The sequence below is a fragment of the Bos indicus x Bos taurus genome, chromosome 21, assembly GCF_003369695.1.
Source record: "Bos indicus x Bos taurus breed Angus x Brahman F1 hybrid chromosome 21, Bos_hybrid_MaternalHap_v2.0, whole genome shotgun sequence".
Lineage (NCBI taxonomy): Eukaryota > Metazoa > Chordata > Mammalia > Artiodactyla > Bovidae > Bos > Bos indicus x Bos taurus.
Genome location: NC_040096.1, coordinates 31879065 through 31907018, shown reverse-complemented (window position 1 = coordinate 31907018; position 27954 = coordinate 31879065). Strand labels below are relative to the sequence as shown.

Genomic DNA, 27954 nt, shown 5'->3' with positions numbered 1-27954 from the left:
CATTATAAACTCTGGAATTATTGATGGCTTTCCCTCATTGAAAATTTTTCTTTTTTTTAAAGCTCAAATTATGCTATCTGTTGGTCAGTGGGAGCCTCTTAGAGTTTGCTCTCAAGTTCTTTTGACATAAGCCTGGTAGAATTTGTTAGTTACCTTGCTACTTGATATGGCAAGACGTTTAGTTTATAGTTAGCTGTTTCATTAAGATGTCTTGATTACTTTTACTGTGAAATGATATTTCAAGAGCATAAAATATATGTGATGTGTTTGTGAGTATGTTATACACAAGCATACACACACATGCATGCATGCGTGAATGTGTACTAAGTCACTTCAGTCATGTCTGACTCTTTGCGACCCCATGGACTGTAGCCTGTGAGGCTCCTCTGTCTGTGGGATTCTCCAGGCAAGAATATGGGTTGCCATGCTCTCCTCCAGATAAACATACATACATTTGTTTATATAACATACGTTTTGGAACCCAAGAAGAGAGAATGTGTCACTGCTTTCCACTTTGCCCCTTTTTGTTTGCCATGAAGTGATGGGACTGGATGCCATGATCATAGTTTTTGAATGTTGAGTTTTAAGCCGGCTTTTTCACTCTCTTCTTTCACCTTTATCAAGAGGCTTTTTAGTTCCTCTTCACTTTCTGCCATGAGGGGGGTATCATTTGTATATCTGAGGTTGTTGATATTTCTCCTAGCAATCTTAATTCCAGTTTGTGCTTCATCCAGTCCAACATTTCGCATGATGTACTCTGCATATAAGTTAAATAAACAGGGTGACAATATACAGCCTTAACATACTCCTTTCCCAATTTTGAACCAGTCCGTTGTTCTATGTCCAGTTCTAACTGTTGTTTCCTGACCTGCATACAGGTTTCTCAGGAGAAATGCTCATAATCTCCTTTACTTCATCCGACATTATGTACACAGCAATCTTAGAATAACATTACTAATAATCCTACTGCCAATGTTAATTACTGAGAACAGGTTAAAATTCTTTTCATGTTTTCCCCATTCTCATCTTTTTTATTAGTAAGTCTATGAAAAAAGTCTGACATACAACCATTTTACGACTGTATTTCCTTAGCTTTTAATCACTAGTTTAGTCTTAGTTCTGTAAGTATATATGAAATATTTACCAGTAGTCCTCATGTCTCTGTCTTTATAGTCATGTTGATTTTCTGAGGCTTGTTCTATAGTAGATTCTTCAGGAAGGTCTTATGAAAATAATATTCCCTTTAGATTTTTTTAATGTTAATAACAATTTATCTGTGCTTTCTATACTTGAAAGCTGGTTTTACTGGGTATAAAATCCTCAGTTCACATTTCTTCCTTTGACAATTCTAAATAAATTTATAGTAGTCCCCTCCCAACCTTGGAGGATATATTCCAAGACCGCAGTCCAGTGGATGTCTGAAACCATGGATAGTACTGAATACTATATATACAGTTAATCCTTGAACAAGACATATTATCATTATGTGAGTCCATTTATACATGGATTATTTTCAATAAATACAGTACTGCATGATTGTGGCTGGTTGCATCTGTGAACATGAAAGGCCAACTGTGAGATTATGTGTAGACTTTTGACTGTGTGGGGATCAGCATCCCTAACTCCCATATTTTTTAAAGGTCAGCTGTATTGTCTTTTTCCTGTGTATAAATACCCATGATAAAGTTTAATTCATAAATTAGGCAAGTTAGAGAATATTGAAATTGCCAATGTCACTTTTCTTATGCTTAGAAGTCATTTTTAAATAAAATAGGATTACTTGAACCCGAGCACTGCCATACTACAATCCACGTGATAACCTAGATGGGTACTATGTGACTAACGGGTGAGCAGCATATATAGCGTGGAAACACTGGAAGGGGAAGGTTTACATCCAGGCCATGTAGTGGGGTAGTGTATGTTTTCATCACACTTCCCAGAACAGTACCGAATTTAAAACTTATGAGTTTATTTCTGGAATTTTCCATTTAATATTTTTAGACCATGGTTGACCACAGGTAATTAAAACCACAGAAAGTGAAACCAAGGATAAGAGGAAACTAGTATACTTCATTTTGTTCTGGCATAAAATATTGCTGTCAAAAGGCCTGATGATAATCTAACTTTTTTATAGATTTTATTTTTAGAAATTATAATATTATATGTTTTGCTATTAGCCACTCTGGGTCAGTATTTTCAGATATGTGGTGTACTCTTTCAACATTCAGTTATATTCTTTATTAGGAAAGTTTTCTTGAATTATATTATAGTTCTTAACATTTGATTTGTTCCCTTGTTTTGGTTTTCTTTTTCAAGTGCTCCTGTTTGCTGTATCTTTGTCTATCTTTTGTATTTCCACTTACTCTCAAATCATTTTTATTTCTTTTAAGTATTTTTCTCCCTTTTGTATTTTTAGTTGTCTGAGGAATTATTTGTTGTGTTTATTCACTCTTTTGTCTTCTAGTTTATCTTCATTTCTTAAATGATATATTTTCTTTTGCCATCTTCACTGAGTTTTGTAACTTAAATTCTGAATCTTTGAGATGGTGGTATGTGTTAGAACATTTTTTATATTTGTTTTAGCTTATTTTGAAATAGAAGGTTACATATTCATCTTTTCTGTGTATTTTTTTTGGGGGGGGTGTTTTCATTGTTTGTAGTGTTGCTATTCTACTTATTTGTTTTTCTTTTAATAATTTTGTCATTTGGTCTTGATACCTTTGTATTGCTTATTTTTAGTGGAATTTGTAATGAGTTACGATTCAGGGTACCTATTCTAACTTCTTAGACCTCCTTCTATTGTTTTTGTAAAAAATATAGTGACTTGCTTTCTAAAATTCCCTAGTTCTGTTACCTGTTCTGTTTGTATCCAGGCATTTCCTCCCTTTGTTTCTGTTATCCCTAGTTTGCTTAAATTCCTTCTTTAGCAGTTTTCTTTGTGGCTCAGCTTTGAGAGGTCATAGGGCTTGGCCTGGGCTTCCCAGGTGGCACTAGTGGTAAAGAACCCACCTGCCAATGCAGGAGACCTAAGAGATGCTGGTTCGATCCCTGGCTCTGGAAGATTCCCGGGAGGAGGGCATGGCCACCCACTCCAGTATTCTTGCCTGGAGAATCCTCATGGACAGAGGAGCCTGCTGACCTACAGTCCATGGGGTCACAAAGAGTTGGACACGACTGAGCGACCGAGCAGGGCTTAGCTCGGTCACAGACTTCTGACCTTCTTAATGCAGGCACCTTTTACTCACCTGCCATTTCAGTGGTCAAACCTCTCTCAGTTTTAGATGCTGTTCTCAGATTGGTCTGTTGAACTCTGCAGTGAAAAATGATTTCCTTTTTAGAGTTCTGTTCTCAGGTTCATTATTCAGTCTGACTGTTTTCCTCTGACTTCTCCTTCAGAGACGCTGAAACCCTGCTGACCTGTTGGGAGTTTGTCATCACCCACTCCTGCTTGGAGGCTGTGGGGATACCTTGTCACTTACTTGTTGTAAATATTTTCTATGGGTTTTGATTTTGCTGTCCAGTTGCTCTTTCTGTTTTATATGGTGATTCAAAGAGAATCCATAACTTCATTACCACTGCCTTCATCTTCTCAGAATCCTCATTGTAAGTGTTTTAATGGCTAATACTTCACAAGTAGAAATGCATTATAATTTTCTAAACCACTTCTCAGTGTTGAAAACCTCCTTTGTGCATGTTCTCCCTCTTCAGAAACCATCTCAAAACCTTCCTGTGTAGTCTTCATGGTTTTAATGGAAAAATAACAATTAATTATCCTGTGTCACATCCAACAGTGCATCATCAAAAGGCAGTCTCTTTCTTACAGAAAGTGAAAACATAGTGCAACCCACTAGAGGCAAATCTATGAAACCTGGAAAATTAGAAAAGAGACATATTTTAAGTCACGTAAGACAAAATACAAACAAATGGTTAAGCATATTAATAAAAGTTTTTCAGCTAACAAATTGACCAATTTACAAAACGAAACAGAAATACTAGGTACTGGCAAACCACTTGTGGGGACTTACTCTCATTTTGGTTGTTTTGGAATACATATGAAAAGCCTTAAAAATGTGTGTAATCTGTAGCCCAGAAATTTCAGTTCTATGCTTTGATCATAAAGGAATAATTTAAATTGTTTTAATGCCTATTTATTTGGCCGCATCAGATCTTAGTTGCGGCATATGGGTGCTCAGGAGTTGTGGCATGTGGGCTCCCCAGCTGCTGTGTGCCGGCTTAGTTGCCCCGCGGCATGTGGGATCTTTTCCCAGCCAGGGATCACACCCATGTCCCCTCCGTTGCAAGGTGGATTCTTAAGCAGTGGACCACCAAGGAAGTCCCTAGAAGTTTAGCTGTATTTGTTTCCCTAGTATTTATCATATTGAAAATAAAAATTCAAATGTTTAACAAAAAAGCATTTAGTAAAATTAAGTATACTGTAAATAATCAGTAGATTATGTTATAGAACATTATTTCATGGAATGAATATATTTGCAATATTAAATTTAAAAAACAGATTGTAAAATAGAATAAAAATGTCTGGATGATTACTCAATTATTTTTAGGTATTAAAATTATAGGAGATTTTTATTTCTTAATTTTATTGATATTTTTTATAATTAACATGGTTGTATTTTTTTAATTAATTAATTTTAATTGGAGGCTGATTACTTTACAGTATTGTGGTGGTTTTTGCCATACATCCATATGAATCAGCCACGGGTGTACATATGTCCCCCCATCCTGAACTCCCCTCCCTCCTCCCTCCCCACCCCATCCCTCTGGGTTGTCCCCAAGTACCGGCTTTGAGCGCCCTGCTTCATATACATCAAACTTGCACAGGTCATCTGTTTTACATGTGATAATATGCATGTTTCAATGCTATGCCTCAAATCATCCCACCCTCACCTTCTCCCACATAGTCCAAAAGTCTCTTCTTTACATCTGTGTCTCTTTTGCTGTCTCTCATATAGGGTCATTGTTACTGTCTTTCTAAATTCCATATATATGCGTTAATATACTGTATCGCCGTTTCTCTTTTAGACTTAATTCACTATTTTTTATGATTAACATGTTGATTTGTATTAGGAAAAAATTAAGTCAAACAGAAATAGAAATGTATTCTCATTTGGTTTTAGTTTGAGATTGTTTTAAAAAGTTAATGAGAGTGCATGATGCATACTGTGAGTGTTATTGTAACGTCTTTTAAAAAGATGGCAGTTTTTGTTAGTTCCGGATGGAATCCAAATTTTTCTATGTAATGTCTGCATTTTAGACCGTTAATGGATTCTATTAGATATGTAAATACCACTTGTACGCAAATGAAAATAGTATAATTAAGCATTTTACAAAATTAAAAATGTCATTTAAAATACTCCTTTTCCTTAGTGCGGTGATAGAAATTAGATGTCAGAGACTTAGCCCACTTGAGCAGTGTTAGAGGGAGGGAATGTGGAGTGGGAAAAAAGCTTGGTCTTGCATGTGTGCATGCTAAGTTGCTTCAGTCATGTCTCACTCTTTGTGACGCTGTGAGCTGTAACCTGCCAGGCTCCCCTGTCTATAGGATTCTTCAGGCAAGAATACTGGAGTGCGTTGCCATGCCCTCCTCCAGGAGATCCTCCCAACCCAGGGATGAAACCCATGCCTCTTATGTCTCCTGCATTGGCAGGCGAGTTCCCAGTGCCACCTGGGAAGCCCTTTTGAACTTGAGTTTTATGATCATGAATATAATATTGAACCTTTGTTAAACATCTGTAAAATATAAACATTTTCCCACCTTTCTATAGGGTTGTGAAGACTTTAGCCCTTTGCTGATCACAGCAAGTATTTAATAAATGATAACTTGGATGGTGGTTTTACATGACTTGCTTTGTGTTATGTATCTTTATTATATATGTTAAGGGAGTTTTCTTTATTTACTTATGTAATTGCTTTCATTTGACTTGAGACCCAGGTTATTTTTTCAAGTTGCATGTATATGTATATTATATATACTTATCACTTAAGTAATTGCCTTTGTTTAGTGCCAAAGTATAAAGATGTTGTATACAACAGGCCTAATTTATCAGTGAAAATAATTACTTCCACTTTTGAGAATATTTTACACCTTTGGTTGGGGTGATTTTGTTTTACTGTTTTGGTAAGTTTATGATTTGAAAAGTTTCTGCTTTTTGTTGAAGTATGGTTGATTTACAGTGTTATATTAGTTTCAGTTGTTCAACACTGTGATTCAGTATTTTTATAGATTATATTCATTTAAAGTTATTGTAAAACACTGATTATATACCCTATCTTGTACATTGCAACCTTGATCTTATTTATTTAATAATTAGTAGTTTGTACCTGTTAATTCTCTTCCATTGTCTTGCTCCTCTCTTACCCCTCTTCCCAGTGATAACCACTAGTTTGTTCTCTGTGACTGTAAGTCTGTTTTTGTTTTATTATATCCATTTGTTTGCTTTATTTGGGGGATTCCATATAGAAGAGAAAATATACAGGATTTGGGTTTTTCCCTCCGACCTCACTAAGCATAGAAGTTTCATAATAAGCACAACTCTATGGCTCAACTCATTTTCTAACCATATCTCTAAAGTACTAGCCAAAAATATATTCTCCATAATCATATTGTCTGGATTTAAATTAGGCTGTATCACTACTATCTACAAAACTGCTAATCATCATGATCTTGACTTTCTAACTTCAGGAAAGTTATTTGATTCTGTGTCTGTTTCCTAATAGTTAAAATGAAAGTAATAACAATATATACCTTTTAGTGTAGTTCAAAGGACTAAATCAATGATCATATGTAAGGGACTTACCTCAGTGTACATTGTATAGTAAGCCCTCAGAATACTACTTTTGCCCTTTTTTATCAAGATATAATTGACATAGAACATTTGTGTTAGTCTTAGGTATGCAACAATGTTTTATATATCTGTATATAGTGAAATGATTACCATAGTTTAGTTACAGTCTATGACCACTCAGAGTTACAATTTTTTTCTTGTAATGAGAATTTTAAGATCTACTCTCTTAGCAACTTTAAAATATACAATACAGTATTGTTAACTACGGAGAAGGCAATGGCAACCCACCCCAGTACTCTTGCCTAGAAAATGGACGGAGGAAATGAAAATGCTTATCCTGCCATGGACGGAGGAGCCTGGTAGGCTGCAGTCCATGGGGTCGCTAAGAGTCAGACACAACTGAGCAACTTCACTTTCACTTTACACTTTCATGCATTGAAGGAAGACATGGCAACCCACTCCAGCGTTCTTGCCTGGACAATCCCAGGGACGGTGGGGCCTGGTGGGCTGCCGTCTATGGGGTCGCACAGAGTTGGACACGACTGAAGCGACTTAGCAGCAGCATTGTTAACTATACTCACTATGTTGTACATTACAATCTGAAGATTTACTTAATCTTATAACTGAAAGTTTGTATGTTTTGACTTCATTCATTTGACCACAGATATTGTATTACATCTTGTTATCTTCGTTTCATCATTCATTTAACCTATACTTATTGAGTGCCTACTGTATGCCAGGCACAGTACCAGATACCGAACCATCACTGAACAAAACAAAGTCAGTGCCCTCATGAAACTTATGTTCTAGTGCAGGAAATTACAAATGAATATTGATATCAGGAACTGATGATAAACAAGTCCTATGAAGAAAAATAAGAAGATGGCACATAATGGTGTTATGTAAGGTTGAATGTTCATTTTAGCTGAGACCATGCAAGTACCTGGAGAAGAATATTCTTGGCTAAGGTAACAAGAGTCTTGAGGCAGTACCATTCCTGATGGATGTGAAGAACAACAGCATCCTGAATTCCACTCCTATATCAGACTGTCTCCTGAAACTCTCCACTTGTGTTTCCACCATAAGCATTTCCAAAATAACATTCTACAACAAAACTCTTATGCTCCTTGTATACATAAAATTTGCTGTTAGAGTGTTCAGTAACTGCACAACTGCTCAATCTAATCTATAAGTAAACCCTATCAGTTCTACTGTTTAATATGCCCACTCCATCCACAGTGGAGTGAACAACAGAGAGAGTAATGTCAGATGAGGTCAGAGAAGTTGATGATGTGGGGTTTAGTAGACTGTGATAAGGACTTTGGATTTTGCCCTGAAGGTGATGAGAATGCAAGATTTTGATAAGAGGAATGATATGATGTAATTTATATTTTTTAAAATTGCTGATTTTGTAAATAAAAGATTTTGAGACCATAGAAGCTGGAAGAATATTTAAGAAGCTATTTCATAATGCAAATGAAAGCTATGAGGAAGCCTTAGATTAAGTGATGGTGGTGGGGAGAAGTGATTGGATTGAGATTAATATGGGTATATTTGAAAGTAGAGCTGATAGGATTTACTGATGTATTAGATGTGAGCAGTTATGCAAATAGTGGCACCACTTACTAAACACCGTAAGGTCAATTTTTAATGTATGTTAGCAGCATAAGAGCTATGTTGTAGAGTATTATTTTGGAAATGCTTATATTGGAAATACTCCACTTAAGTGGAGATTTTCAGTAGATAGTTTGATAAGAATAGAGTTCAGGGGAGAAGTCTGGATTAGAGATAAAAATTTGGGAATTGCCTCTGTGAATGATATTTCAAGTCACTGTACTTGATAAATAAGTTTGAATAGAGAAGAAGGAAGTTATGAATATAAGTCTGAGATGTTTAATATTTATCCGTCAAGAAGAGGAAAGGATCCAGCAAAGAAGACTTAGAAGGTACAGCTGGAGTTAGGAGGAGAGTGTGTTATCTAGAAACCTAGGGAAGAAAGTGTGTCAGGGAGGAAGAAGTGATCTACAGTTCTAATGATGTTGGAAATTTAAGGAGAGGGTCTAAAGTAATTTCTAGGAGGGAGAATGTAGACAAAGTAGACTAAGGCTGCTCAATGGCCTGGCAGTTCTAGAGCCCATTTGAGGTGTAAGGTCATAAATTTAAACTGAGATCTTGTCACCATGGTTTTTATAGCCATATTAATCTGCTCAGTTATGAGTACAAAGTAGAGAAAGAGTTAGATTTAGGGTTGAGATTTTTCCATGCAGGTATGAAAGAAGAATAGAGGGACAGGGGAGTTGTGTACATGCAGGAGAGTAATAATAATGAGGTGCCATAAAATCCAAGATGGCTAAGGAGGGAAGTGGGGCCAAACTCTGTGTACTTCAGCCAGACCAAATTTCTGCTGCCACTAGCCACATTCTGCTTTCTCACCTCTGCCTGTTTTCTGGGATGCCCTACTCCTTTCTCCTTCCTGCCACCTTTCGCAACTACCAGCCCAAACAAACACACACATACCCAATATCCATATGTTCAAATTCAATCCATCCTTCAAGGGATAGCAGACATGGTGCTTCCTTCTTAAAATCTTTCCTCATCAGCCCAAGTGATCTTGTTTCCCTTTTGAGCTCCTGTAGTACCAAGCTGGGTTTTATAGATTAGAGTATGGTATTTTACCTCTCCTACTGCAGTGTGGGGTTACAGGGCACTTGAGTATGTCCCTGTATCCTTAGCATTTAGCTCAGTTGATGTGCAGCAAAGTTTGACAGGTCCATGAAAGTCTCAAGTAAAATGATTTCTTCAGTGTTTACCAAAGCAATTTTTGAAGCCAGTATTTCATAGAGGTTACTTTTACTTTCATCTGTGTATTCTTTTCTATTCACTGTAGTCTGTAGCAGTGCCATGTTGTTTTTAATTATTATTTCATTTATTTATCTTGCAGGAGCACCTTTCCTTAAAGAAATATGTTATTGACATTGTGGTTGAAAGTACAGCTCCACCAGAGCCTTTGAAAGATGGAGAAGAGCGGCAGAAAAATAAGAAGAAAGCCAAAAAGATAAAAGCACGGATGAACTTCAGGTACCATGAAAAGAAAAAAGTGAAATTGTTAGTCTCTCAGTCATGTCTGACTCTTTGTGACCCTGTGGACTGTAGCTCACCAGACTCCTCTGTCCATGGAATTCTCCAGGCAAGAATACTGGAGTGGGTAGCCATTTCCATCTCTAGAGGGTCTTCCTGATCTAGGGATCAAACCCAAGTGTCGTGCATTGCCAGTGGATTCTTTACTGACCAAGCCACCAGGGAAGCCCTCAGGAACTATAAATGTGCTTAAAAACAAAGAAAAAGTTTTAGTGGTGTATCATTTTTAATGTAAATCCAAGGAAGACTCTCTGCCCCTCTCCAAAAGTTTAAACTTGTTTGCTTCAAGAAAGCCTTGAAAATAATACTGATGAGCCTAATTTATAGCCACTTTCTTTGATTGAGAAAGAAAACTGTATATCGATCTAAAGCCCTTGCTTTCACCTGTTAAGAGCTCTTCTTATAATTGGATGCCAAAGCCCTGCCAAACTTGTGCCTCCTTCAGCATACAATAGTATGTTTAAGTATGTGTAAACCAAGCCTATTTTTCTTTCCAACTATTGATTTTTAAATGAAGTATCAAAGAAAATCAATAGCAATCAACAAATAGAAGTCTGCTGGCTGTAGTGTCAAATCCCATGACTAGGTTTAATCAATTTGGTTGCCTGTCACAACAAGAGAAAGTTCAAGAAATATCTTGAAATGGAAAGTGAGTTGTCAGACCTGTAGTTTATCATCAGCCTCCAAAGTGACATCTGAGGATCAGACAGCTGTGTAGTACATCATTACCTCACAAGCTCTGAGCATCATCTGATGACTGATGAGTCTTGTTCCAGGACACAAATGTAGTTCCTCCTTAGAAAATAATTCTTTGCTATTTGAAGAAAGGTTGTCTGAATATATTGTTGCACCTTTATTCCTAAATGGTTAGAAAAAGAGAAGCTTGACGTATGGAATTATAGAAATACAGGTCTAGAATAATGGTGAACAGGTATTATCTCTCTATAGTTTCCAATTTCAGATTGTAATTAAAAGAAGATGTCCATTTCATCTTACATAATCAGTGGAAACTTGAGAGTACTCATTCAAGCAAAGAATAGAAAAGGCTTTTTTGGTTGGTTTTTTTTTTTTTTTTTTTTTTGTAGTTCCTTGAAGTTTCTAAGAATAGTTTTAGAGTATATACTTTAGGGTATTACTGGCCTTCGTTTCTAGTTTATGCTGAGAACTTGCTGACCTCCAGAAATGGTATTGAGTCCATTCTTTGGACCTTTCTCTTATTCCTCTATGTACACATTCCTTTGGTTAGTTCACCAGGTGTTTGTATTCTCCACCTGTTGATGACTACTGGTTTTATATCTCTTCAGTTGTACTCAAATTTAGTGTATCCAAAACAAGTTCCTGCTTTCTTCTCTGCATCTGCCCCTCCAAACCTCTCCTTCTAGTTTTCTCTGTATTAATAACCAGGTAAGTCTATTCTAGTTGTGTATGCCAGAACCCTTGAAATTGTCCTTGACCTTTTTCTTTCTCCCACGTCTCATCCAGCCTAACTGCAAATCATGTTAGCTTTTCTGTAAAGTACATTCAGAGACTCTTTCTCTAGCATCACTACCTCCCCCCTCAATCAAGCCTCCGTCATATCTCACCTGGATTATTGCAGTACTTCCCTGACTAGTCTCTTTGTTTCTATCCTTGGCTTCTCACAGTCTATTCTAAACATGCTGACCAAAGTGAACCTGTTAACATGTCAGATCATGTCACTTCTCTTCTCAAAGCCTCAGGGCTTTTACACTCCAGTTTTCCTCTTTCTGGACAGCTCTCCCACATATATCCGTAGAGCTTAGCACTGTTACCTCCTTCAGGTCTTTGCTGAAATGTTAACCTTTTCAGTGAGGCTGTCCTTCGGGCTCTGATATATATATATATATATATATATATATATATGTACACATATATATAGTAATGCTAGGTTATTAAAGGAAATCTTTAAATTATAGGAAAAATCCTATAATTCTGATGCTGCTAATTTTTTGGCATATACGTATCCTTCTATGCTTACATACCTATATCAATAATTTTTTTTATTGCAGTATGATTTATGTAAGTGAATGTAGAGATCGCTAATACACAGTTTGTTGAGTTTTGTCAAACCTGCATACTCACGTATCATGTGTAAGAGCCTTTGATTGTTTCACAGTGTCTTTGTGTCTCTTTCCAGTCAGGCTTTCACCACCCTTGGCTCTTGGTAACCACTGACCTGCTTTCTATCCTCATAGGGTAGTTTTTCCTATTCTAGAAATACATACAAACGAAGCCTTTGTGGCTGACTTCTCTTACCAAGTACAGTTGATCCTTGAACAGTGAGAGTGTTAGGAGCACTGACTGTCCATTCAGTCAAAAAATCCACACGTAACTGACAGTTGGTGTTCCATTTCTGCAGTTCCTCTGTTGGTTAAACCTCCACGGGTTTGGCCAGCTGGGGACTGTGTAGTACTGTGGTGTTTACTATTGAAAGCAATCCAAGTATAAGTAGACCCATGTAGTTCAATGCCATGTTGTTCAAGGGTCAGCTGTATACCATTTTTGAGATATATCTGTGTTTTGACTTGTGTGTAGTTAGTTTTTTTTTTTTTCATTTCATTTCATACCATTGTGTGCATATTCCATAAATTTTTATCTGTTCATCTAATAGACATTTGGGTTTTCACTTATTTGGCATTTGTAAATTAACCTATCAAGTCTTTAGGTGTATTTACATTCTCCTTTCTCTTGGATAAATACTTAAAACTGAAATTCCACATTTTTTTCACAGTGGTGGTACTATTTTACACTTCCATCAGCAACCTGGGGGAGTCCCAGTAGCTCAACATTTGTCAATACTTGGTATTTTTAATTTTTAAAATTTTAATCTTAATTCCAGTTTTAGCATAGTTGTGTCTCGTGATCTAATTTGCACTTCCTTAGTGATTAATAATATGTATTGAGTATCTTTCCATGTAATTTTTCACCACTCATATCTTCCCTTATGACGTGTCTTTGAAGGTTTTTGCCCATTTTAAAAGTTGAGTTGTTTGTCATTTTATCTTTGAGTTGTTTATATATTCTAGCTACATGTTCTTTGCCAGTTATGTGTTATGTGAATTTTTTTCTGAATCTGGAGCTTGGCTATACATTTTGTTAGCAATAGCTGTTGATAAGCAAATGTATTTTTAATCGTGATGATATCTATTTTATCAATATGTTCTTTTTAGGTCTTATGCTTTCTGGGTTCTAAGAGATTTTTGTCTGACCAAAGGTTAAAAAGCCTTCATTTTTTTTTTTTCTAGAAGCCTTGTAATTTTAGTTTTAGCATTTAGATTTATGATCCGGCTCAAACAAATTAGTGGGTATAATATGAAGAATAGGTCCAGGTTTATTTTTCTGTATAGCCAGCCAGTGATTCCAACACTATCCACAGAAAAGATTTCCATTCCGATTACGATGTTTTAATACTTTGGTTAAAAAAAGAAAATCTCCCCTATGTGAGTAAGTCTGTTTCTGGACTCTCCTCTTCTACCCTGCTTTTCTATTTTGACACCTAATAAAAAATATAAATCACCCCCTGAAGTCTGAATCTGCTTCTGGTCTGTTCTCTTCCATTATTTTGTTCCTTTTCACACTGTCTTGATTACAGTAGCTTTGTAGTAGGTCTTAAGATAAAGCAATAGACGTCTTCAACTTTGTTTTCTTTTTGAAGTTTTGTTTTTCCAATGTCTTACATTTTCACAAAAATATTAAGACCAGTTTTTACTATCTAAAATTAAAAAGTCTCTTGGGATTTTGATTGGCATTGCACTGATCTGTAGATAAGCTTAGGAAGAAAGGATATCCTGATAATTTTGAATCTTCCAATTCATGATGAGATATGTATCTGCATTTGTTTAGAGCTTATGTAATTTTTCTAGTAGTTTTTTGTAATTTTCAGTTTAAATGCTTTACAAATACTTCATTAAATTTATCCCTAATATTTTAAGTTTTTGTTTCTATTGAAAATTATATTTGTAATATTTTTTGTTGTGAACATATAGACAGAATTACTATTTGTATATTCACTAGCTATTGGGACCTTTCCAAATAGACTTATGAGCTCTAATAGTTTTATAAATTTATAAGATTTCTTTATGTACGTAAACATATCAGAATAAAGTCAATTTTATTTGTTTTTTTCTACTTAGTATACTGTTTATTTTTTTCTATTGTCTATTGCACTGTGTTGCACCTTCTACAAAATATGAAACAGAAGCTTTGGTGCTGATCTTAGGGAGAAAGCAGTAGAGTTTTCACTATTACGTTATATTAGCTATAACATACCTTACAGTTTCTGTAGATGTCATTTCTCAGATGGAGGGAACTTTATTCTATTCTTAACTTCCTGAGTGCTTTTTTCTTAGATTGATATACCATATTCTCACATGCCTTTTCTACATCTATTAAAATGCACTCTTTCATTTTTATCAGTTTGGTGCATTATGTTGACTTGTTATGGCAGCTTTAGTGAGATATAATTTGCAACCTATTCCCATGTAGGGTATATAACTCTGTACTGACTTTTGAGTGTTAAGTCAACCTTATACCCTTTTAATAAGCCCCATTTTCTCATTATATATAATTTTTTTGTATATTGTTGGATTAAGTTTGATAACTGTAAAAGATTGGTACATTTATGCTCGTGATGTATGTCGATCTGTAGTTACAATATCTTTGTGTTTTGTAATCAAGAGAATGTTGGCTTGCTTAAGTGGGTTGAAAACTATTTGTGTCTGCAGGAGTTTCTATAGGATTAGAATTAGTTTTTTATTTAAATTATGTATATAATCAGTGAAGTCATACTTTGTATTTCTTCTTCAGTTTTGGTATTTTGTATCTTTCAAGTAGTTTGTCCACTTCATAGCAGTTGTTAAATTTATTAACACAAAGTTGCATACATTATTCCATTATACTTCTGATTTCTAGTCCTGCACATAGGAAGCTTGGAAATCACCACTCACTCCATCCTAACAACAGGTAAAAATGTGAAAAAAGTGAAAAATCAGCAGCTCTTCTTAGATGCATAAGATACATGAAGTAACAGTGTAGGATGCAGCCTTCCAAATTGGACAGACAGATAAGCAAATAGAGAAAATCACAACGTAACAAGAGCAGAAACCTCTGTGGAAATCAGTACTGGGGTAGGAAAACCTGAGCTATAATTGATGACTCTCCAGATGTTCAAGGTGGACAAATATGGGAGTCAGAACTACATGAGATCCCCACACTTCTGTTTACTTCACTTCTAAGAGCTTGATCAGGTTCTCAAAGTGAGTATCACAGCAAAATGCTTTTGCTTCCAGCAGGGAATAAGGAGCTGTTTTGAAATATGCCAGGGCATTTTGTTCTTCTTAAAAATGTCTGCCTTCCCACCACCACCCTGTTACCAATATGAGACCAGAATAAAATAATAGGCCAATACCACTGATGAACATAGACGCAAAAATCCTCAACAAAATTCTATCAAGCTGAATCCAACAATACATTAAAAGGAGATCAAGTGGGTTTAATCGCACTGATTTAAGGATTTTTTAGCATCCCTAAATCAATCAGTGTGATACAACATATTAACAAATTCAAGAGTAGAAACCATTATGATCATCTCAGTAGATGCAGAAAAAGCTTTTGCTAAAATCCAGCATCCATTTATGATAAAAAAAAATGCTCTTCACAAAGTGGGCATAGAGGAAACCTACCTCAACATAATAAAGGCCACGTATGACAAACCCATAACTAACATCATACTCAGTGGTGTAAATCTAAAAGCATTTCCTCTAATATCAGGAACAAGACAAGGGTGTCCATTCTTGCCATGTTTATTCAGCATAGTTTTGGAAGTCCTAGCTATAGCAGTCAGAGAAGAAAAAGGAATCCAAACTGGAAAAGAAGTAAAACTGTCAATGTTTGCAGATGACATCATAGTATACATAGAGAAAGATGGTACCAGAAAACTACTAGAGTCCATCAGTGAATCTGATAAAGTTGCAGCATACACAGTTAATATACAGAAATCTATTGCTTTTCCATCCACTGACAATGAAAAATCAGAAAGAGAAATTAAAGAAACAATCCCATTTATCATTGCATCAAAAATAGTACCTTGGAATAAATCTGCCTAAGGAGGCAAATGACCTATACTGTGAAAAGCATAAGGCACTGATGAAAGAAATCAAAGATGACACAAGAAGATGCAAAGATATACCATGTTCTTGGATTGGAAGAGTCAGTATTGTCAAAATGACTGTGCTTCCCAAGGCAATCTACAAATTCAGTGCAGTTCTTATCAAATTACCAGTAACATTGTTCACAGAACTAGAATCAAAAATTTTAAAATTTGCATTTTGATACAAAAGACCCTGAATAGATAAAGCAATCTTGGAAAATGAAAAATCAGGCTCCTTCAGACAATACTACATAGCTACAGTAATCAAGACAGTATGGTACTGGCACAAAAACAAAAATAAGGTCAATGATGCAGGAAGGAAAAGTCCAGAGACAATCTCATGCACCTGTGGTCACCTAATCTATGACAAATGAGGCAAGAATATACAGTGGAGAAAAGACAGCCTCTTCAATAAATGTTTCTTGGAAAGCTAAACAACTATATGTAAAAGAATGAAATTAAAATATTCCCTAACACTATACACAAAATTAAATTCAAAATGGATAAAAGACCTAAATGTAGGACCTGACACTATAAAACTCTTAGAGAAAAACATAGGAAAAACACTTTTTGACGTAAATGGGACCTGCTGCTGCTACTGCTAAGTCGCTTCAGTCGTGTCTGACTCTGTGCGACCCCATAGACGGCAGCCCACCAGGCTCCCCCGTCCCTGGGATTCTCCAGGCAAGAATACTGGAGTGGGTTGCCATTTCCTTCTCCAGTGCATGAAAGTGAAAAGTGAAATTGAAGTCGCTCAGTCATGTCCGACTCTTAGCGACCCCATGGACTGCGGCCCACCAGGGTCCTCCGTCCATGGGATTTTCCAGGCAAGAGTACTGGAGTGGGGTGCCAATGGGACCTACTTAAACTTAAAAGCTTTTGCACAGCAAAGGAAAGCATAAGCAAGAGGAAAAGGGAGAAAATATTTGCACCAGGCTGCTCTGTCCCTGGGATTCTGTGGGCAAGAATATTGGAGTGGGGTGCCATTTCCTCCTCCAATGTATGCATGCGTGCTAAGTCGCTTCAGTCATGTCTGACTCAATGGACAGCAGCCCACCAGGCTCCTCTGTCCACAGGATTCAGGATTCTGGAGAATACTGGAGTGAGTTGCCATTTCCTTCTCCTGAACAGTAATGTAGTTTCCTTAAAAAAGCTAAAAATAGAACTACCATATGACCCACTACCAATCCCACTGCTGGACATATAACTGAGAAAGCCATAATTGAAAAAGACGCATGTACCCCAGGGTTCACTGAAGCATTGTTTACGATAACCAGGATACGGAAACAACCTAAATTTCCATTGACAGATGAATGGATAAAGAAGATGTGATACATATATATAATGGAATTTTAATCAACCGTAAAAAAGAATGAAATTGGGACATTTGTAGAGATGTGGATGGACCTAGAATATATCATACAAAGTGAAATAAGTTAAAGGAAAACAAATATCATATAGTAACACATGTATGTGGAGTCTAGAGAAATGGTGCTGATGAACCTATTTGCAGGGCAGAATAGAAATGCAGATGTGGAGAAGAACATGTGAACACAGTGGGGGAGGGGGAGAGTGGGATGAACCGAGAGATTAAGTTTGACATAAATGCACCACCATGTGTAAAATGGATAGGTAGTGAGAACGTGATGTGTAGAACACCACAGCTTGGTGTTCTGTGATGACTTGGTTGGTGGAATGTGAGGGAAGGAAGATCAAGAGGGAGGGTGTATATGTATACAGATAGCTGTTTCACTTCGTTGTACAGCAGAGATTAACACAACATTGGAAAGCAATTATACTTCAGTTAAAAAAAGAAAGAATGAAATAATGCTATTTGCAGCAACACAGATGGACCTAGAGATTATCATACTAAGTGAGTGATATAAGTCAGAGAAAGACAAATCTCATTATCACTTATATGTAGAATCTAAAAAAAATGATACAAATGAACTTACTTATGCAACAGAAAGGAACTCACAGACATATAAAAGAAACTTATGGTTTTCAAATGGGGTACTTGTGGGGGGGATAGATTAGTAGTTTGAGATTAATGTTTACATACTATTATATATAAAATAAACTACAGGGATCTACAGTATAGCACAGGGAACTGTACTCAATATCTTGTAATAACCAATAATGTAAAATAATCTGAAAAAGAAAAATACATTTATATGTATCACTGAGTCATTTTGCTGTGCAAAATTATGGATTAACTATAATTCAACTTTTAAAAAGAGAGTGAAAGTGAAAGTCACTCAGTCGTGTCCAGCTCTTTGCAACCCCATGGACTGTAGCCTGTCAGGCTCTTCTGTCCGTGGAATTCTCTAAGCAAGAATAATGGAATGGGTTGCCATTCCCTTCTCCAGGGCATTTTCCTGACCCAGGGGTCAAACCCAGGTCTCCTGCATTGTAGTCAGATTCTTTACTGTCTGAGCCATCAGGGAAGCCCATAAAAGAGGGTAGTGGCATTTTAGCTTGCCCTGAGCATATCTCAACTTCCCAACTCAGCAGAAGCTTTGAAGACAATCAACTGCATCCCTGTTACAGGTATCTAATACTGGAGAAGAGCAGATCTTGTACTCAAAGAACCATAGCTGTTTTGACCTCTCTGATGGTTCTCTGAAAGGTTAGTTTTAAGAGTTTGTCCTTCTTTTGCCTAACTCAGAATTCTCCCAGAGCTGAGGAGGTTACCTGGGGATAATTGTCAAAACAATATGAAGGCAAATGTATTAATTGATGATACCTGGTGCAAGGAGGGCATGGCAAGCCACTCCGGTATTCTTGCCTGGAGAATCCCCATGGACAGAGGAGCCTGGCAGGCTACAGTCCATGGGGTTGCGAAGAGTTGGACATGACTGAGTGACTAAGCACAGCACACAAGTACAAGGATATACAACTAGTATAAATAATTGACTAATAAAAACTTGCAGGGAAAGGTTGAGGATTAAGATGCTTTGGGAAACAAAGGCTTTGAAAATCTCCCACATACTCTGAGAAATCTAGAAGGCCACATGTATCCCCAGGGTTGGGTACATGATTAGATAAGACCCAAGACAACCCTGGAGTCTTTTCCCTACCTGACCATCAGGCTTTTATGCAAGCAGGAAGTGAGGGCTAAGACAGTGTTGTAATCTGCCTGACTGTGTCTTGTTGGCTTGCCACAACACAGTCACACAGCTCATCTGCAAATACTAGTTTGGGACTCTTTGTTGTTATTATTTATGGTATTCAAAGAAATCTCTTGGATCACTAGCTGATAATGATGATGATGATAATGATAATGATGATAATAAAATAATGAAACCAAGACTTTAGGGATCATAATGACAAAGAATATAAACTTTAGAATATTAGTTCAGAAAAGTCACTAGACAAATGTACAACAAGCAAAAACAAACCCTGAGAGAAAAGAGAATCTGATTTCCAGAGTTGCCACATTATAATGCTTAAAATATCTGCTTTTTTAATATGGCATTGATCTTTTTTTTTTTTTTGTAACTTTAAACACTTTATTTTGTATTGGGGTATAGCCAGTTAACAATGTGGTGGTAATTTCAGGTGAACAGTGAAAAGACTCAGCCATATATATACATATATCCATTCTCCCCCAAACCTCCCTTCCATCCAGACTGGCATGTAACATTGAGGAGAGTTCCATGTGCTATACAGTAGGTCTTTGTTGGTTATCCATTTTAAATACAGAGGTGTGTTCTTAAGGAAAAGTTGCAAAGAAAAGGCATGCAAAGAAAAAGAAAATTGGCCCATACTTTGTGGAGGAGGAATTAAGAGAAAGTGTCCTTGGGGAAGCCCAGACATTGGCCTTCCTAGACAAAGACTTTAAAAATTTTAAATGTACTCAGAGAAGTAAAGGAAACCATGTGAATGATATCTAACCAACTGGAAAAGGTTAATAATGAGATTTAAAAAAATTTTAAGGAACTAATAAATTTTGTAGCTGTGAAGTACAAAAATTGAAATGAAAAATTATTTGAAGGGTTCATCAGGTTATCTGAGCAGGTAGAAGAAAGAATTGGTGACCTTGAAAACTATTAATTGAGATTATCCTTTTTATAGAAGAGAAAGAAAAAAGAATGGGTAAAAGTCAGAGACCTGTGGGACACTACCCAGCATACCAACATAAACATAAGGGGCATCCCAGAAGGGGAGTAGAGAGAGCAAAGGGCAGAGGACATTTGAAGAAATATATCTGAAAGTTTTCCAAATTTAATGAAGTATATGAATCTGCAGATCCAGGAAGTTCAACAAACTCAAAGTAGAAGAAATGCAGAGATCCACGCTATGACACATAATCAAACACTGGGCGATAATGACAAAGAAAATCTTAAAAAAGAAACAATTCTTCATATATAAAATATCTGCAGTATAAGAACAGCTTATTTCTATAGGAAAATATGGAGGTCAGAAGCTAGTAGGATAAACATATTCAGTTTCCTGGTAGAAGAAAAAAATTGTCAACCAAGAATTCTGTACTTGGCAAAATTTCAAAAATGAAGGAGAAATTCGTACATTTTATGATAAACAAAAGCCAAGTGTTTGTCTCTAGTAGACCTGCACTTCAAGACGCTCTAAAGGAAATCTTCAGTCTGAGATTTAAAAAAAAAAAAAAGTAGACAGTAACCTGAATACATGCAAAGAAATAAAAAACACTATAGAAATAACTATATAAGTCAGTGTAAATGTAGTATTTTTTAACTCCTCATTTTTCCCATTTGAATTAAAAGTGAACTGCACAAAATAATAATTATAAACCTATGTTTATGGGCACACACTGTATAAAGCTGTGATTTATAATTCTAGCATAAAGAATAAGTGCTATATTGTTGTTGTTTAGTCGCTAAGTCGTGACTGGCTCTTTTGCGACCCCTAATGGACTATACTCCATCAGGCTCCTCTGTCCATTGGATTTCCCAGGCAGGTATACTGAAGTGGATTACAATTTCCTTCTCCAAGGGATCTTCATGACCCAGGGATTGAACCCACATCTCTGCTTGGCTGGCATCTTCTTTACCACTGAGCCACCTATATAGCCAAATGCTATATAGGAACACTTTTGTATACTACTGAAACTAAGCTGATATTAATTCTAGCTAGATTGTTATGAAAGAAGATGTTAATTATAATTCAGGTCACCTACTAAGAAAATAAGCAACTAAACAAATATATATGTATGTATATATGTGTGAAGAAATGAGAGTGGAATGAAGCTGGTACATTTAACACAAGATAAAGCAGTAATGAAAGAAATGGGGGACAGAAGAGAGCATAGGTGAAATAGCAAAATGGCAGAAGTAAATCTGTCCTTATCAGTAATTATGTTAAATATAGTTTCATTAAAGACTCCAGAATCTGTTTGTAATGCAGGAAACTTGAGTTTGATCCCTGGGTCAGGAAGATTCCCTGGATAAGGGAGTGGCAGCACACTCCAGTGTTCTTTCCTGGGACTGAGGAGCCTGGCAGGCTAGAGTCCATGGGGTCACAAAGAGTCAGACACTCCTGAGTGACTCACACTTTCACTTAAAAGACTCCAGTGAAAGATACAGGTTGGCAGAATGAATTTTTTAAAAATGATTCAACTATATGCTATCTACAAGGGACTCACTCAATATATAAGAACCCAGCTGGCTTAATGTGAAACGAAAGTAACAGATACTTCATGAGAAGAATAACCTCTGCAAGATAATGTAGCTAAATGATATTAATATAATACAACATATACTTTAAGACCAAAATTGTACAATAAAGGAAGAAGGACATTTTTTGGTGATGAAAGAATGAATCCGTAAAAAATATATAACAATTACAAACATATATGCATCTGAGAAAGCCACAAAATACATGAAGGGAAAACTGGCAGAATTGAGGGGAGAAATAGGCCGTCTACCAGTAATAGTTGGAGATTAAAGCAACTGAAACTCTATACTTTGCTGGTAAACGTACAAATTGGAATGACTCATTTGATAAACATTTTGTAAATTAAGGTTAACCAGGTGCTTGTCATATAGCTCAGCAATCCCACTTCTGTATTTATCTAAGAGAAATTAAGACATTTATCCATGCAGTAATTTGTCTACACATGTTCATAGTAGTCCCAGATTGGAAAGTAAAATATCCAACTGGTAGTGGATAAACAAATTATGATATCCAGAGAATGGGACACTGTAAAGCAGTGGAAAGGAATAAACTAATAATATATTCAACATTATGAAAGACTCTTAAAAGATTTATTCTAAATGAATTAATTCAGACACAGGAGAGTATGTATGATTGTACTGATTTGATATTCATAAAGCTTTAGGGGTAGAAAGTAGACAGCTGGTTGCTAGGAACGAAAGGGTACGGGAAGGGGAAAGAGACTTATTGCAAAAAAAAAAACCTAAGAAAACTTTGTGAGTGGTAGAAATGCTTTACATCATGATTGTGGTTTCATTTATATTGGTAGGCCCAATTGTGAAAACTCATCAAATTATAGGTTTAAAACTTGAAGTCTTTATTGTATGTAAATTATACCTCAATAAAACTGACCCAAGAATGAAAAAAATTATAAACACAAAAAATGAACATTGTGAAACCAAAGCGTAGGGTTGGGGCAGAAAATATCTGAAGTAACAAGAATTTTTTTGGAGTAAGAAAAAATGGAAATAAACTATTTGACATTTGTGACAGTGAGAAAATTAAACTTATGGGGATATAGTCAAAAAATTACTCAGAATGAAGTTTTAACCTTAAGTTACTTTATCAGTTGAAGTAGAAATGATCTAAACAACTCAAGGATTAGAACAATTTTCTAATTTCTCCTTCCTGAAAAATGGTACAGATTTATTTATTTTTATTTAACAAATACACATATGGCACTTATAATGTACTATATCTTTATAAAGATAAAAACAAGTTAAATAGAAGTTGATGAGATCTAATTCTTTGAGCATATTGGTAACAAAAGAGCCTATGAAAAGGCTAGCCAAAAAAATGGAGTAAATAAATATCCCACATTATGGCTGAGAAAAAGTATAATCATGATAACAAGGAGACTAAAAGTGAGGAAATGTAGTATACAACATGACACTAATAAATTTAAAACATTAATAAAGTGAGTCATTATCTTAAAAAGTAAATAATGAGAATTTAATTATAATAGAGTATTCAGTCTTAGCTCTCATTATTCCCATATTTTAATCTTTTGCTCCAAGCAAAGGGATCTGTACACAGTTCCCTCAGCATAACTTGTATTTCCCTCTGTGTCTTCATTATTGCTCACTTCTCTCTCCTGTTAATGGCATTTTCTTTTCGTGTACTCAGATACTACTTATCTTTCAAGCAGGTACACTTTCCATTTCCTTGAGGAAACTCCCCCTAGCATCTTAGGTGGTAATGAGCACTTGTGACAGTTTGCATTTGTTACCTACTCAGCTTTGCAGAATTATGTGCCTTTTAATGCTGTTTCTTCCTCTTCCTTGTGGAGAATAAATATCTTGAATAGCTCCACTATGTATATACCTCATCCGTGCTGTATATAACTCTTATTATCCCCCATATTCTAGTTTAGTTTATACAGAATATGAACTCTGGAAATAAGTATTTAATTGATTGTTAAAAGTGAATCAAGACAAGATTCAAGTTAGGGAAAAGTGCTTAACTACCATTTCAGGTAGAGTTAGGATATCTTTGTTTGGTATTATAATTTTCTAGTTAAATGTGCACAAATCGGAGAATGTATTCAGTCTTTTCCACTTGAAGCCTCAGATGAAGAAATGTTTTGATATAATAGACAACTTCTTAAGCCTCAATTTCTTTTCTGTAAAATGAGGAAAAGACGTATTTTTTAAGACTTCGCAAGACAGTACATAGCTTCTGGCGTATGTGCCTGGAATGCATTGAACCCTACATAATTGTTTTTTCCCACCTTCATATGAGGTCACAATTGCAAGTACAGTGTGGATATTTCCCCATTTTGATATGCATTAATATTTTTGGCTGAGAGCAGTGAGCACATTGAGAGCATCCCTGCCTCAGGTGGTAAAGAATCTGCCAGCAACCCAAGAGACTTGAGTTCGATCCCTGGATTGGGAAGATCCCCTGGAGAAGGGAATGGCAACCCACTCTAGCATTCTTGCCTGGAGATGGACAGAGGAGCCTGATGGGCTACAGTCCATGGGGTTGCAGAGTTGGACATGACAGAGTGACTAACCCTCACTTTCAGTGAGTGCATGATAAAGAATCTGCCTGCAATGCAGAAGACCCAGGTTCAATCCCTGGATCAGAAAGATCCCCTGGAGAAGGGAATGGCAACCCACTCCAGTATTCTTGCCTGGGAAATCCTGTGTGCAGAGAAGCCTGGCAGGCTGTAGTACATAGGGTTGCCAAGAGTTGGACACAACTGAGTGATTAACACTTTTACTTGCAATGTGCACATGTAGTTTGAAACATACATAATTTAATGTTTAATTCTAATTTAGTTATTTCTTCATTCCCAAGCATAACCTATGGTAGATTGATTTTTTTCTCTCATTAGGCCTGGTGTAATTTGCTTCTTTCAGGTTTTTATGAAGCAGTTTTTTGTTTTGTTTTTTTTTCACCAGTCATCGCTGTCTGGATTGGTGTACATTGTGATTAGTTCTTTCACAGGTCACTGATTAGAGGCTAGAACCCTTTGGATGAATGGTCAAAATTTAAATTTTGACCTCTGAAAAGAGAAATTGAAAAATTAAATCATTGTTAATATATTGTAAAAGTAGCATTTGCTGATTGTTGACCTATTGATGGCTTTTAAGTGCTGGAACACGCAAGCTGAAGCTTAGTTGAACAATGACAGAGAAGTGTTATTAGATTTTTGCAGACTTTTGGCATTTAGTCTGTATAAACAACAAAAGCAGAACAAAATAAATCTTTTGAGTATCTGGTCATCATTTCCACTGCCTTTTAAAATTACTTCTAGACTTCAATGACTATTCTTTACACAGAAGCACTGTACGAAAAAGAACTTACCATGATGGTGTGGTCACTCACCTAGAGCCAGACATCCTGGAGCGTGAAGTCAAGTGGGTCTCAGGAAGCAATACTATGAACAAAGATAGCAGAGGTGACAGAAGTCCAGCTGAGTTATTTAAAATCCTAAAAGATGGTGCTGTGAAAGTGTTACACTCAATATTTCAACAAACTTGAAAAACGCAGCAATGGCCACAGGACTGAAAAGGTCAGTTTTTATTCAAAACCCAAAGAAGGGCAGTGCCAAAGAATGTTCAAACTACCACACAATTGCACTCATTTCACCTGCTAGTAAGGTAATGTTCAGAATCCTTCTGGCTAGGCTTCAGCAGTACGTGAATTGAAAAATTCCAGATGTACAAGCTGGTTTTAGAAAAGGCAGAGGAACCACACATCAAATTGCCAACATCTGTTGGATCATAGAAAAAGGAAGGGAACTCAAAAAACACATCTACTTCTGCTTCATTGACCCTCTAAAGCCTTTGACTGTGTGGATAACAACAAACTGGAAAATTCTGAAAGAGATGGGAATACCTGTCTTACCTGTCTCCTGAGAAACCTGTATGCAGGTCAAGAAGCAACAGTTAGAACAGGACCTGGGACAACAAACAGATTCACAATTGGGAAAGGAGTGCATCAAGGCTGCATATTGTCACCCTGCTTATTTAACTTTATGCAGACACATCATGCGAAATGCTGGACTGGATGAATCACAAGCTAGAATCAAGATTGCCAGGAGAAATATCTACAACCTCACATACACAGGTGATACCACCCTAAGGGCAGAAAGCAAAGAGGAGCTAAAGAGCCTCTTGATGAAGATGAAAGAGGAGAGTGAAAAAGCTGTCTTAAAACTCAACATTCAAAAAACAAAGATCATGGCATCCAGTCCCGTCAGATCAGATCAGATCAGTCGCTCAGTCGTGTCCGACTCTTTGCGACCCCGTGAATCGCAGCATGTCAGGCCTCCCTGTCCATCACCAACTCCCGGAGTTCACTCAGACTCACGTCCATCGAGTCAGTGATGCCATCCAGCCATCTCATCTTCTGTCGTCCCCTTCTCCTCCTGCCCCCAGTCCCTCCCAGCATCAGGGTCTTTTCCAATGACTCATGGCAAATAGAGAAACAATGGAAAGAGTGGCAGATTTTATTTTCTTGGGCTCTAAAAATCACTGTGGACAGTGACTACAGCCTCAGAATGAAAAGACACTTGCTCCTAGGTAGAAAAACTATATCAAACCTAGATGGCATATCAAAAATCAGAGACATCACTGTGCCAACAAAAGTCCATATAGTCAAATCTATGGTTTTTCCGATAGTCATGTACAGATGTGAAAGTTGGACGAGAAAGAAGGCTGAGCACAGAAGAATTGATGTTTTAGAATTGTGGTGTTAGAGAAGACTCTTGAGAGTCCCCTGGACTTCAAGGAGATCAAACCAGTCAATCTTGAAGGAAATCAACCCTAAATATTCACTGGAAGGACTGATGCTGAAGCTCCAATACTTTGGCCACCTGATGCAAAGAGCCAACTCTTTGGAAAAGACCTTCATGCTGGGAAAGATTGAGGGCAGAAGGAGAAGGGGGCATCAGAGGATGAGACGGTTGGATGGCATCACCAACTCAATGGACATGTGTTTTTGCAAATTCTGGGAGATGCTGAAGGACAAGGAAGTCTTGTGTGCTGCAGTCCATGGGGTCACAAAGAGTTGGACATGACTTAGCAGCTGACCAACAACAACAGTAATTTTGCATTGAATACCTCTTGAGGTACATTGATATTCAGCCATCTTAACCACCTTGTAGAAACTTAATATGGTTTCAAGATTAATTATGATTTTCATATTTTTGAAAAATAACCACCATTCTGTACCAAGTCCCTAACTCAGATATGTTTTTATGATTTTCTATCCTGTGAGGAAATATGCATTTTTCAATCTTTTTGGATTGCATTTATAGTATTGTAAAGAAGCAGTGTCAGAAATGGAATTGTTAAAATTCAGCATAGTAATATTCTTAATACTGGGAGGGGAAAAACATAGCCAAAGTTTTATTTTGGTATAAAAATTAGCAACAAAATAGCTAACAGTGATAAAACTCTTTTCTCTCCAGGGCCAAGGAATATGAGAGTTTATTGGAAGCAAAAAATTCTGGTTCGGACTCACCTTATAAAGCAAAGTGAGTATTTTAGCCTACATTTTATTTATTTGTCTCTTTAGTCTCTGCCTATAACAAAAGTTTACCTGAACCATTATTGTTTGCTTGTGGTCATAGACTTTTGTATCCGATGCCTAGGATATTATTCTTCTAACACCATATCATATATCCAACTGAGGATGATTTTGCCAGGGGTCATTTGTCTGCATCTGTGGATATGTGATAATATTTTTGTTATCACAGATTGGAAAAACTGGTGCAGCTGCCATCAAGTGAATAGAGGCCAGGGATGCCATTACCCTTTTTTCAGTGCGTGAGATAGTCCTCCACAACAAAGGAGTATCTCATTCAAAACATCAGTAGTGCTGAGGTAGAGAAACCCTATTTGAACAAAGCAAGTTTTGCCAAGGCTGTACTGATTCTTACTCTGAGGAGATCTCGTTCAGGATTGTTGCTGGGGCCACTTGACAGAAATTAAAAGATGCTTACTCCTTGGAAGGAAAGTTATGACCAACCTAGATAGCATATTCAAAAGCAGAGACATTACTTTGCCAACAAAGGTCCGTCTAGTCAAGGCTATGGTTTTTCCAGTAGTCATGTATGGATGTGAGAGTTGGACTGTGAAGAAAGCTGAGCGCCGAAGAATTGATGCTTTTGAACTGTGGTGTTGGAGAAGACTCTTGAGA

General features: G+C 36.6%; 1 protein-coding gene across 4 annotated transcripts in view; it reads left to right on the top strand.

Annotated features, from left to right (window-relative positions):
* Window positions 1-27954, top strand: part of SCAPER (S-phase cyclin A associated protein in the ER) — a 423671-nt gene that overhangs the window by 167181 nt on the left and 228536 nt on the right. For all 4 annotated transcript variants that reach the window (XM_027521864.1, XM_027521861.1, XM_027521865.1 and 1 more), the window contains 2 exons: window positions 9745-9881; window positions 27224-27289. In XM_027521864.1, the coding sequence (XP_027377665.1) occupies window positions 9745-9881; window positions 27224-27289 (203 nt within the window). The remainder of the gene's footprint in view (window positions 1-9744; window positions 9882-27223; window positions 27290-27954) is intronic.